Here is a 13,598-nt window from a genome sequence, read left to right as displayed (position 1 = left end):
GTCCGAGGAATTCCTGCCAGCTGGCATTCCTCAGTGCTTCTTCCTGCTCCTCATGTCTGGGTCTGTCACCTCTGTGTCGTCCACCGGGTCGTTCTCCGAAGTGGGCGTGGTGTACCTTATAGGTGCCCATCTTTTCCTTCACGACCTCCTTGGAAGCTGTTCGTCCTCCTCTTCGGGCAGAGGTGTCGCGACGGCCTCGTCGAGTGTATCCATCTCCGACTCTGATGACTCGATGACAGGGTCGGGAGAAATTTGGGAAAAGGAGACTCAGCCTCGTTCGCAGCTGCCTTCCCATTAAGCGTTCAGCTGGCGGTATGCCCGTTGTGGAATGCGGTGTTGTCCTGTAATCAAACAGCCAGCGGAAGAGCTTTGTGTCTATTGACGCTGCCGGCTGCTTCTTGAGTCCCGCTTTAAGTGTCTGGACCGCTCTCTCTGCCAGGCCGTTGGTCGCTGGATGGTAAGGGGCCGTTTTGATGTGACGGACTCCGTTTTCCTTCAGGAATTTTCCAAATTCCCCACTTGTGAATACCGTTCCGTTGTCCGACACCAATACCTCCGGCAGTCCATGTGTTGCAAACGAGGCCCTGAGCTTTTCAATTGTCGATGCTGTGCTTGCCGTGTTTACCCGGTGGACGTTCAACCATTTGGAGTGGGCGTCCACTATCACCAAAAACATTGAGCCCATGAAAGGGCCGGCGTGGTCAATATGCAGGCGGGTCCACGGTCTGCCTGGCCATTCCCACGGGTGCTATGGCGCCACTGTTGGCACTCCTGGCACCAGCGTACCAAGGCTGCTATGTCTGTGTCCAAACCTGGCCACCAAATGTAGCTTTGAGCTAGCATCTTCATTTTAGATACCCCTGGGTGTCCGTGATGTAACTCAGTTAAGATTGCCTGACGGCCATGAGCTGGGACGATTACCCGGGCTCCCCATAATAGGATACCGTCTTCTACGGTTATTTGGTCCCTTCTGCTCCAGTATGGGTGCATCTGGGGCTCCACTGGTCTTTCCAGTTCCCCTGTTAGCAGTAAATGCTTCATCTTGGCCAAAACTGGGTCTTTTTGCGTCCACAACCGAATATGTTGTGCGTCTACTGGTAGGGTGTCCAAAAAATTTAGAGTCATTACTGTCTCCTCTACTTTTGGCATTTGCGGCAGAGTGTCCAGGAGGGGAAGTCTGCTCAAAGCATCTGCATGTGCTACTCGCGTTCCCGGTCTGTACTCCAGAACGTATCTATATGCCGCCAGTAGCAACGCCCAGCGTTGGATTCCAGCTGATGCAATCGGGGGTATTGACTTGTCTTCTTTTAATAACCCTAATAACGGCTTATGGTCCGTCACTATGGTGAATTTCCGCCCGTACAGATACTGGTGAAATTTTTTTACTGCGAATATCACCGCCAGTCCTTCCTTCTCGATTTGGGCATACTTCCTCTCAGCCATCGCCAAGGTCCTCGAAGCACAGGCTATTGGCTGTTCTTCCCCATTCCTTTCTCTATGGGCTAAGACGGCTCCTACCCCGTAGGAGGATGCATCACAAGTCACCACCAACTCCTTCCTTGGGTCATAATGCTCTAGGACATTTTCGGATGACAGCTGTTCCTTCATGTCCCTAAATGCTCGGTTTTGGCGGGTGGACCATTTCCATTCTTGCCCCTTTTTTAGTAGCTGGTGGAGGGGTTCTAGGATGGACGCCCTATTTTCAATAAATTTTCCATAATAGGTTACCAACCCTAGAAATGATCGTAACTCTTGGATCGTGGTGGGAGCTGGGGCTTCTTTTATTGCCCTTACTCTGTCTTCTAATGGATGTAAGCCTGATTCGTCTACTTTATATCCCAGGTACGTCACTTGTGGGGCCAGAAAAACACAATTTTCCCTTTTTAGCCGTACGCCTGCCTTTGCGAAACGCCTGAGCACTTCCTCCAGGTTCCTTAAGTGTTCCCTGTTTGTCCTACCCGTGATTAAGACATTGTCCAAATAAATCGCCACCTGCGATAGTCCCTGCAGAATATTTTCCATCGTACGCTGGAATATAGCGCAGGCTGATGACACTCCAAAAGGGAGCCTAGTATAACGAAAAAGGCCCTTCAGGGTGTTGATCGTAGCAAACTTCTGGGAGCCCTTGTCCAGTTTTAACTGCAGGTAGGCGTGGCTCATGTCTAGTTTCGTGAACAAAAGCCCACCTGCCAATTTGGCATATAGGTCGTCTATTTTCGGGATTGGGTATTTGTCCAGCAGTGCGTATTTGTTTACTGTCTGTTTGAAATCTCCAGAGACGTATCGAGCCGTCTGGCTTCAAAATTGGTACCACCGGCGCTGCCCATTCCGAGAATTGTACTGGTCTGATAATACCGTCGCACCGTAACCTTTCTATTTCATCATCTACTTTCTTCCTTCATGCAAAAGGTACCGGCCTGGCCTTACAAAATTCTGGAAGGGCTTCTGGGTCCACGTGCAAAGTTGCTTTGGCACCTATGATTTCCCCCAAACCTTCCTGGAAGACCTCTGGGTATTTTTGGAGTACTCCACTCAACTGCCCGCTTCCACTCTGGAAAATTTTCATCCAATCTAATTTTAGGTCTTTCAGCCAGTTCTGTCCAATTAAGCTCGGTCCGGAGCCCTCTACTATCGTCAACGGTAATCTGAGCAATTGTTTCTCATATTCCACAGGTACATGAGTCGTGCCTACAACTTCCAGGGGTTTCCCCGTGTAGGTTTTAAGTTTCGTCGATGTTTTTGTTAGGGTTAGTGGCTGGAGTCCATCTTTGATTTTTCTAAATGCTGCCACTCCCATTACTGATACGGCCGCACCCGTGTCTATTTCCATTATTGTCGGCCGCCCGTTCACCCGTGGGGTAATCCTAATGGGTTCTGCATTCTTCGTTGTAATATTATATAATTGTTCCCCTTCGGAGGAGGATGGGGCGTCTAGGTTGTGTACTTCCCTGCATCCCCACCTGCTATTTCTCTTTTGCTACCTCCTTTTAGGGTTTCTGTCGTTGTTACCCCACTCTGTCTGGTGCCAGAAACGGTCCTTCTCGGTTGGGGGAGCCTCAGCCGGTACTTCCCTCTGTCTCCAGTTAGTCCTGGCAGACTTGGGGGCAGTTCTGGGGTTTTCCTTTTTCCCTCTATTCCTCAGGTTTTTCCTGTGAGCGGCTATCTGGTAGCAGGACCCGTTGTGGTAGTCCCTCTCACAGGTATCTACCTCCATTGGCGTGCCCTGTAGTTCCTGCGCCCCACTTGCTGCCTTCTCTAGGGACAGTGCGAGCTGTAACGCCTGCCTGCAGTCTAGCTCCGTTTCCGTCAACAGGCGTTTTTGTATTGTGAGGTCGTTTTACCACACACTAACCGGTCCCGAAGCATTTCATTTAGTGTCGGGCCGAACTCACATTTTTCCGCCAGCCTTCTCAGGCGGTTCAAGAAATTCGTGACTGACTCCCTGTCTTCCCGCTTTGTTGTGTAGAATCTGTACCTACGCAGAATAAGGGGTGGTTTTGGGTCGTAGTGCTCTTTCACCAATTCCGTTACTTCTTGGAAAGTTTTCGTGTCCGGCGCATCGGGATAAGCCAGACTACGTATAATGGCGAAAGCGGAGGGTCCGCACACCGACAGCAGGATAAGCCGTCTCCTTTCGTCCGTCAGTATATCATTTGCCCGGAAGAAGTAACATTCTCTCCACATACTGGGACCAGTCCTCAATAGCCGGGTCGAATGCCTCCAACCTCCCAAAAAACGGCATTTTAAAAATGGCAAGGCTTATCCCTCCGAGTGCGGCAGCTGGTCTCCGCAAAATTCGTAGTTTACCGCATCGCCACTGTAGTAATCCACGGGAGGCAGGAGTTCCGTCACCACACCAATATTTATTTACAATAACGATATTACAGGAGCAGCTACAAACAGTGCTGCTAGCAGTCCAGTCAACTCAAGACTGGCTCACAAAGCCTACACAGGTGATTATATGGGCCCCCTCAATGAGCTATCATTGAGGGAGCTCATACTCCAATTGGCCAACCAATAAAGCCAATTGGAGTTCATTACACAGAGGTTCCATGGTGGAACATAAACATCTCTACAAGTAATTAATCTACCTTTTTCCTGGTTTTATTTTTCATTTAGGCTTCCTTTCAATGTGTATTAATTTTTTTTGCACTGTCTTCCATTGTCCTATACTGCCATCTACAAGTGAAACAATGCAACATTCTAGCTCTGGGCTCATTCAGCTCAATTCATTTCAACTGAGATTAAATTTGGGACCTTGAACAGTTTCGTAACTCGGAAGCACACCAGAGAGATGATCACTTATGCAATATTCAGTGTGGGGTGCTCGCTTTATTTAATTAGTGCATGCACTGGGATACCATTTATGCAAAATAAGTCACTTTTCCAGTTTTTAGCCCAGGACATAAATATGGCGAAGTTCCTAGTGTATTTTAGGTAATTCCTGCACACCCTTCTGTTCGGGAATGGTTATATCACAGGAGGCCATTCAGCCCATCCAGTTTCTCAGGGCAACATAGTTGGATCCAATCCTTTGCGCTCTTCCCTGCAAAATTGTTCACCTTGAGGCACTTATTAAATTCCTGTTTGAAAGCCACAACCAAATCAGTCTCCCCCTGCACTCAGGCTGTATTCCAGGTCCTAACCACTCATGGTGGTTACAGGGCTGGCCTACAGGGGCTGGTGTAGCTCACAGTGCTAATCGCTGGCTTTTAAAGCAGACCAAGCAGGCCAGCAGCAGAGTTCGATTCCCGTACCAGCCTCCCCAGACAGGCGCCGGAATGTTGCGACTAGGGGCTTTTCACAGTAACTTCATTGAAGCCTACTCGTGACAATAAGTGATTTTCATTTCATTTTTTTTTTCATGGTGTCAAAGTTTTTACTTATCTCACCACTGCCACGGTTGCTATTAACCTTAAATTGGTGAGCTCTGATTTTCACAGCTTATGCTAATAGAAAGTTTCTACTTACTCTGTCTGGACTCCCTGGTGATTTTATTAAATTTACTATCAACCATCTTCTCCACGGAGAACTCCAGCTTCTCCAAATTGATCCACCTAACTAAAGTCTCTTTTACTTCACCCTAAAAACTTCATATTCATCCTAAAATGCAGTGGCCACAATTGAACACAAATACTCCTGTGGAGGTTGGAACAAGTTTTATAAAAGTTCACCATAGCTTCCATATCTGTGCTTTATCCCTGTTCAGAAAACCCATGATCCTGTATGCCTTTCAAACTACCTGCCAGCTTCAATGATTTGCCTACATCCACCCACAGGTCTCTGTTCCAGCACTCACTCTAGAATTGTACCCTGCATTTTATATTGCCTTTCTATTTCACTTCATACTTCTCGGCATTAAACTTTCTGCCCCGTGTTCATCAGTCCCTCGAATGCCCTCTTCCAGTTTATCACCATATTTAAAGCTCATGGTACTTCAGTTTTCGGTCATCTGTAAATTTTGGAATTGTGCCCAGCACTCTCCAAGTCTACCATTAATATATCAAGAAATGATGAATGAACGGACATCGCGTGACAATCACCAGGCAGGAATGTTCCCTTCCAGTTGGGGAACACTTCAGCAGTCAAGGGCATTCAGCCTCTAATCTCCAGGTAAGCGTTCTCCAAGACGGCCTTCCGGATGCGCAACAACACAGAATCGCCGAGCAGAAACTTATAGCAAAATTCCGCCACAAGTGCGGCCTCAACCGAGACCTGGGATTCATGTCGCATTACATTTATCCCCCACCATCTGGCCTGTGATTGCGAAATCCTACCAACTGTCCTGGCTTGAGACAATTAACACCTCTTTAACCTGGGGTTACCGCTATCTCTGGATCGGTAAAGACTTAATTACCTGCTAATGCTCGCAATCGAAGCATTGTCTGGCATCTTTGAATTTATCTAACCTACCTCTTCATTCACCCGAGGAAGGAGCAGTGCTCCGAAAGCTAGTGTTTGAAACAAACCTGTTGGGACTTTAACCTGGTGTTGTAAGACTTCTTACTGTATATCAAGAAAACCAGTGGTCCTGGTACCAGATCGAGAGATCTCCAATGTATACTTTCATCCAGTCTGATAAGCAAGCCTTTGACACCACACGGTTTCTTGACACTTAGACAACTTCCAATCCATGCTGCCACTGTTCCTTTTATTCTACAAACTTCCATTTTGCTGGTATTATTTGGCACTTTATCAAACAACTTTTGTAATCCATACACTACTATATTATGATAAAAAACCTTGTTACTTAAAAAAAGTCAGGTCAAACATGATTTGCCTCTTAACAAATTGGGCTGACTTCCTTAATTAACTCACACTTGTTTGTACAAGTGACTGATAATTGTGTCCTGGATTATCAGTTAAAAATGCTTTCCCACTGTGCTGACAGCTCAGACGTTGCTTGATTTATCCTTCCATCCTTTTTGAGCAAGTGTACACCATCTGCAATTCTTGTTTCCTGGTAATCTAATGGCCAGTGCCTCTGCATTTTCCACCCATTTCTTCTTCGGTGTTCTTGGATACATCCCACCTGGTTCTGGTGAGTTTATTCATTCAAGCATAACCAGTATTTTTAATACCTTCTATCAATATTTAACCCTTTCAGTCTCAACTACCGCCACTTCCAGATTTCAAAGCATTTTCTGCTTATCCCACAGTCCAAAGATGTGCAAGTTAGGTGGATTGGCCATGATAAATTGCCCTTAGTGTTGGGTGGGGTTACTGGGTTGTGGGGATAGGGTGGAGGTGTTGACCTTGGGTCGGGTGCTCTTTCCAGGAGCCAGTGCAGACTTGATGGGCCGAGTGGCCTCCTTCTGCACTGTAAATTCTTAGATAAATGCTGGCCTGTAATTGCTCTGAACGTTAAAAAAAAGATTTGTCTCAAGAAATGTGGGCCTGTTTGAATTTCATGCAGCATCTATGTTCTGAGGCAAGAACAGCCAGATTATAAAAATTTATTTTATTAACAACACAAGCAAGAACAGTTTTAATCACTATCAAACTACATTATAAGGATGGCATACTTTAAACAAGCATTCACACAAATAGGATGCTGATATCTCCATGTTTTCATTTTCTTGTCTTCAACATTTTGTTGAGCTGACGCTGCAAGATAAAATCAAATGCAAATTATATTGCTGCACTTAAGTGACATTTATTCCACACTTCTTCCCGAACTCCTTCCCACTCATCCAAAGTTACAATTAGAATTAATTTCAATTTCATCTTCTGACTATGGGATCAGCAGCCAACATGTGTATTTTTGGGCAGATGCTATGATACACCTCAGCACCCTAGGTTAGCAGATCTGCAGAGGGTGGTTGGAAGAAAATAAAAGGAAAATATTCATGGCGTCTGTTCCCAGCCATCTAAAGCTTTACACTTGGATAAATTGTTGCCTGAGGCTATAAAAGCAGGGCCCAACAATCCATCAGTCAGCATGGTTTTATGAAGGATAAATCATGTTAGACTAATTTCCTAGAGATCTGAGGATGTAACAAGTAAAGTGTATAACGGGAGTCCTGTAGAAGATGTAGTATATCTGGACTTCCAAAAGGCATTTGATAAGGTGCCGCTCAAAAGATTAATTACATAAGGCAAGATCTCATGGGGTTGTGGCAGTAATATGTTAGCTTGGATAGAGAATTAGCTAACCAATAGAAAACAGAGTGGGGACAAATGTGTCTTTTCGGGTTGACAAGCTGTAACTAGTGGTTTGTCACAGGATTTAGTCCTCGGGTCTCAACAACTTACAATGCGTATTAATGACTTGGATACAGGGATAAAAGGCTCTATAGCCAAATTTACAGATGACACTAAAGTAAGTGGGAAAGCAAGTTGCAATGAGGAAATAAGAAATTTACAAATGGATAGGTTAGGTGAGTGGGCCTAAATTTGACATATGGAGTTTAACATGGATAAGTGAGAGGTCATCCATTTTGGTTGGAGGAATAAAAAGGCAACTTCGTATCTAAATGGAGAAAAACTTCAAAATGTTTTGGTACAGATGGATCTGCATGAATTGCAGAAAGTTAGTATGTAGCAGCAGCAGGTAATAAGGAAGGCAATGGAATTTTGGCATTTATTGCTAATGTAATAAAGAATAGGGCAGCACGGTGATGCAATGGTTAGCACCGCTGCCTCATGGCAGGGCAACATGGTAGCATTGTGGATAGCACAAATGCTTCACAGCTCCAGGGTCCCAGATTCGATTCCCTGCTTGGGTCACTGTCTGTGTGGAGTCTGCACATCCTCCCAGTGTGTGCATGGGTTTCCTCCGGGTGCTCCGGTTTCCTCCCACAGTCTAAAGATGTGCAGGTTAGGTGGATTGGCCATGATAAATTGCCCTTAGCATCCAGAATTGCCCTTAGTGTTGGGTGGGGTTATGGGGATAGGGTGGAGGTGTTGACCTTGGGTAGGGTGCTCTTTCCAAGAGCCGGTGCAGACTTGATGGGCCGAATGGCCTCCTTCTGCACTGTAAATTCTATGATCTATGGTGCCGAGGGCCCGGGTTCAAACACAGCCCCGGGTCACTATCTGTGTGGAGATTACACATTCTCCCAATGTCTGTGTTGGTCTCACCCCCACAACCCACTGTTGTGCAGAGCAGGTGAATTGGTCATGTTAAATTGCCCCTTACTTGGAAAACATTTACAAAAACATAAGAGGGAATAAAAGTGGGGAAGTACTGTTTGGGGCATTGGTAAGACCACACCTAGAGTACTGTGCAGTTTGGGTCCCCTTTCTTGAGGAAGGATGTCAACACATTACAGGCAGTTCAAAGAAGATTGACTAGGTTGATTCCAGGGATGAAGGACTTGATTGAGCAGTTTAGGCCAATGCCCCGCTAGAGTTTAGAAGATTGAGAGGCATTCTAATTGAAGGGTAAAAGATGCTAAAGGGGATTGACAAGGTAGACATAGAGCGAATTGTTTCCCCATGCTGGACATTCTAGAACGAGAGGCTAGGGGTGGCAGATTTAAAATAGAACAGAGGAGAAAATTTTTCATTCAAAGGGTCGTAACTCTGGAATTCTCTGTGCAGAGTCAGTGGACAGCAGAACACTATACATCTTTGTGAAGGAGATAAATAGTAGTGGGATGAAGGGTTATGGGGAGCAGGCAAAACGGTAGCGATGAGATCAGTCATGATGGTACTGAATGGCGGAGCAGGCTCGAGGGGTGGAATTGCCTACTCCTACTCTTGTTCTTATGTTCTATTTAATCCCAATATTTCTCCAAGAGGCCCATATGAATAACAAATGTTTCCCCAAGTACTTTGCCATCAACACGCAGTCAAGAGACAATTAGTATTAAAACAGAACTAGTCGGTTGGTAGTACAGAATGCAAGTATAGCTGAAAGAAACATGCTGTCAAAGTTTTCTGTCTTTCACTTGTCAGGACAGATTCACCAGAATATCAAATCCAAAGGAAACAACAATTTATGGTGCTCGCATGTCTCTTTTTGCATCAATAAAACCAAACTGCCGCAACCCAAAAGTCTGACAACTAAGCAAACTCTATGACATATAGAATTCAAGGGCATCCAAAGCCACCACTGCATATGAAAAATGGTTATCAGGCATTCACAAAGGCTCGATATATTATGAGGTACAAGCCTGTCAGAGGATTACATTCATAATTAGCTGCATCACCACTGTTACATATTTAAAAATTCTAGAGGCAAATGCTCAGCATAATCAAATACTTACAGATAGTTTCTCAAAACTTTCAAATGTCTTGTCATCCAGTTGAGTAAAATCTGTTTCATTTATTTTGCTGGCCACAACCTGGATATTCTAAAACATAGGAGAATTTGATTTAGTCTTTACATCAACTTTATTTAAGATGAACTTCCTATCAGGTTGTGGAATAAACAGAACCTAGAAACTCTCATTTACAACGTAGACCCTTAAACAATTGGCATTTGGATTGGATTTGTTTATTGTCACGTGTACCGAGGTACAGTGAAAAGTATTTTTCTGCGAGCAGCTCAACAGATCATTAAGTACATGGGAAGAAAAGGGAATAAAAGAAAATACATAATAGGGCAACACAAGGTCCACAATGTAACTACGTAAGCACCGGCATCGGATGAAGCAGAAAGGGTGTAGTGTTAATGAGGTCAGTCCATAAGAGGGTCATTTAGGAGTCTGGTAACAGTGGGGAAGAAGCGGTTTTTGAGTCTGTTCGTGCGTGTTCTCAGACTTCTGTATCTCCTGCCCAATGGAAGAAGTTAGAAGAGTGAGTAAGCCGGGTGGGAGGGGTCTTTGATTATGCTGCCCGCTTTCCCCAGGCAGCGGGAGGTGTAGATGGAGTCAATGGATGGGAGGCAGGTTCGTGTTTACGACTCTCTGAAGTTTCTTGCAGTCCGGAGCCGAGTAGTTGCCATGCCAGCCAGATAGGATGCTTTCTATGATGCACCTACAAAGGTTGGTAAGGTTTAATGTGAACATGCCAAATTTCCTTAATTTCCTGAGGAAGTATAGGCGCTGTTGTGCTTTCTTGATGGTAGCGTCGACGTGGGTGGACCACAACAGATTTTTGGAGATGTGCACTCCTCGGAATTTGAAACTGCTAACCATCTCCACCTCGACCCCGTTGATGCTGACAGGGGTGTGTACAGTACTTTGCTTCCCGAAGTCAATGACCAGTTCTTTAGCTTTGCTGGCATTAAGGGAGAGATTGTTGTCGTTACACAACTCCACTAGGTTCTTAATTTCCCATCCTGTATTCTGACTCGTCGTTATTCGAGATTTGGCCCACTATGGTCGTATCGTCAGCAAACCTGTAGATGAAGTTGGAACCAAATGTTGCCGCACAGTCGTGTGTGTGCAGGGAGTAGAGTAGGGGGCTAAGTACACAGCCTTGTGGAGCCCCAGTATTAAGGGCTATTGTGGAGGAGGTGTTGTTGTTCAGTCTTACTGATTGTGGTCTGTTGGTCAGAAAATCGAGGATCCCATTGCAGAATGGGGAGCCAAGTCCGAGGTTTTGGAGCTTTGATATGAGCTTGGCTGGGATTATGGTGTTGAAGGGGGAGCTGTAGTCAATAAATAGGTGTCTGATGTAGCAGTCCTTGTTGTCAAGATGCTCTAGGGATGAGTGTAGAGCCAGGGAAATGGCGTCCGCTGTGGACTGGTTGCGACGGTATGCGAATTGCAGTGGCTCAAGGCGTTCTGAGAGTCTGGAGATGATGCGCTTCATGATCAACCTCTTAAAGCACTTCATTACGAATGAAGTCAGGGCCACCGGATGGTAGTCATTGAGACACGTTGCCTGGTTCTTTTGCACCGGTATGATGGTGGTCTTCTTGAAGCAGGTGGGGACCTTGGAGTGGAGTAGGGACAGGTTAAAGATGTCCACGAACACCTCTGCCAGCTGGTCCGCGCAGGCTCTGAGTGCACAACCAGGGATCCCATCCGAGCCGGTCGCCTTCCGGGGGTTCACTTTCAGGAAGGTCGATCTGACTTTGGAAGCTGCGATGGTGGATATAGGTGAGTTATGGGCCGCTGGGGCACTCGACAATGGATTGTTGGTTACCTGCTCGAACTGAGCATAGAATACGTTGAGTTAATCGAGGAGGGGTACGCTGCTGCCGGAGATACTGCTCGGCTTCGCTTTGTAGCCTGTTATGTTGTTTAGTCCTTGCCACAATCGCCGACAGTCTGTGACTCTACCTTGGCTTGAATTCTCTCTTGGCATCTCGGATGGCTTTGCGGAGATCGTACTTGGATTTCTTGTATAGGTCAGGGTCGTCTGAATTGAACACCTCAGATCTGTCCTTCAGTAGGGAGTCAATCTCATGATTGAGCCATGGTTTCCAGTTGGGGAACATACGTACTGCTTTCTTTGGCACGCAGTCGTCCACATATTTGCTGATGAAGTCTGTGACGGTGGTGACTCATTTAAGTTGGTCGCTGAGTTCTTAAATATGGACCAGTCCACTGTCTCGAAGCAGTCACGCAAGAGCTCTTCTGTTTCCTCGGACCAGCACTGCACGACCTTCTTAGATGGATTCTCCCGCTTGAGTTTCTGCTTGTTTGCCAGGAGAAGGAGCACCGTCTTATTGTCTGATTTCCCAAAGTGCGGCCAGGGGATAGAACGGTAGGGACCCTTGACTTTTGAGTGGCAGTGGTCAAGTGTTGTCGCCCCTGGTGGGACAGGAGATGTGCTGGTGGAATTTTGGCAGTACACTGTTGAGGTTGGCCTTGTTGAAATCTCCGGCCATGATGAACAAAGCCTCAGAGTGTTCTGTTTCATAAGTTGTTTATAACTGTGTACAGTTCATCCAGCGACTTTCTCACTTCTGCCTGGGGTGGGATGTTGACCGCAGTGGTAATGGCGGAAGTGAACTCACTTGGAAGATAGTATGGGCAGCACTTCATGGTCAGGTATTCCAGGTCTGGGGAGGAGTAGGTAGCCAGGGTCGCCACATCCAAGCACCAGGAGGAATTGATGAGGAGGCAAACCCCTCCACCCTTCGCTTTGCCTGATGAAGCGGTGCGGTCGGCCCGGTGAATTGAGAAGCCTTCAGGTTGTATGGCACAGTCCGGTGAGGCGGGGGTGAGCCATGTTTCTGTGAAACAGAGCACACAGCAGTCTCTTACGTCCCTGAGAGGTAAGTCTGGCGTTAAGTTCTGCAACAAAATTTGCTGCAGCAATGAGGCCAATGGCTTCAGCTAGCACAGCTCACCTGTCCACTCTTAATTGGGATACTGATGGTCATTTCTCTGGGTTCAGCAAGCGGACTTCCTGATAAGCTAAATACATTCTCCCCCGCTTTTCGTAAGCGAGTTGATGTTTTCGGCAACCTGCAAACCATTTTACAAAACAGATGATCACAACCATATAGTAACAAAACCATTCAAAAACAGAACTAAAACAAACGCCTGCAGCTGCTCGAGCCAAGTTTCAAAGCTTTCGTTATCAGAGACAAGGTTGAAAGTTCAAGGTTAATTTCAGTTGGTGGTAGGGAAATTGCATTGTGCAATTAAAGCAATGTCTCAGTCTTTTTCCCCCCCAAAGTAATTGTTTCAGTTTGGATACCAGAGGGAAAAAAATATATACAGGAAATACACAAACTTGCAAAAAGGTATAAGCTTCAATTTAATCGTTAGATACAATAAACTCTTGATAAACTGACCGTGAATCAAATTTAGGCGTAATTAGTGGTGTAGGTCCCCATATATCACTGGTATTCGAATAGAGACCCTTTGTTCGACTGGTTCTGTATAATTGAAGAGACACAATCAGTAATAATCTTATCAAAAGTTACAATACAGAAAGAAAAAGCATTCTTACCCATCAAGATACCGAGTCAAAACCAGTGCTTCTGGGACCCATATAGAATTTTTTGTACTTTCACATTCTAATCCAGACTTCACAGCACAAGCTTTTTAAAGCTGTCAGGTCCATCTTTTGTTTGGCGGACCTCCTGGAATATCTAGTGATGACCAAGTAATGCTGCAAAGATCCACATTCCTCAACATAAATGGGAGTAGGCCAGAAAATTTCATGAGCCTGCTCCGCCATTCAGTGTGATCATGGCTGAACTTTTACATCAACTTCACTTTCCCATCCTTTCATAAAACTCGATT

At 45.7% G+C, this 13,598-nt stretch overlaps 1 protein-coding gene across 4 annotated transcripts in view; it reads right to left on the bottom strand.

Annotated features, from left to right (window-relative positions):
• Positions 1 to 6,942: 6,942 nt before the first annotated feature.
• Positions 6,943 to 13,598, bottom strand: part of cdca8 (cell division cycle associated 8) — a 39,142-nt gene continuing 32,486 nt past the window's right edge. For all 4 annotated transcript variants that reach the window (XM_038801241.1, XM_038801252.1, XM_038801236.1 and 1 more), the window contains exons 8-11: positions 13,145 to 13,228; positions 12,695 to 12,812; positions 9,714 to 9,800; positions 6,943 to 7,107 (exon numbers count right to left, since the gene is read on the bottom strand). In XM_038801241.1, coding sequence (XP_038657169.1) covers positions 7,072 to 7,107; positions 9,714 to 9,800; positions 12,695 to 12,812; positions 13,145 to 13,228 — 325 coding nt within the window. In that variant the 3' untranslated portion in view covers positions 6,943 to 7,071. The remainder of the gene's footprint in view (positions 7,108 to 9,713; positions 9,801 to 12,694; positions 12,813 to 13,144; positions 13,229 to 13,598) is intronic.

The sequence above is a fragment of the Scyliorhinus canicula genome, chromosome 1, assembly GCF_902713615.1.
Source record: "Scyliorhinus canicula chromosome 1, sScyCan1.1, whole genome shotgun sequence".
Taxonomy (NCBI): Eukaryota; Metazoa; Chordata; class Chondrichthyes; order Carcharhiniformes; family Scyliorhinidae; genus Scyliorhinus; species Scyliorhinus canicula.
The sequence above is the reverse complement of the archived record's forward strand: the minus strand, read 5'-3'. Positions and strand labels throughout refer to the sequence as shown.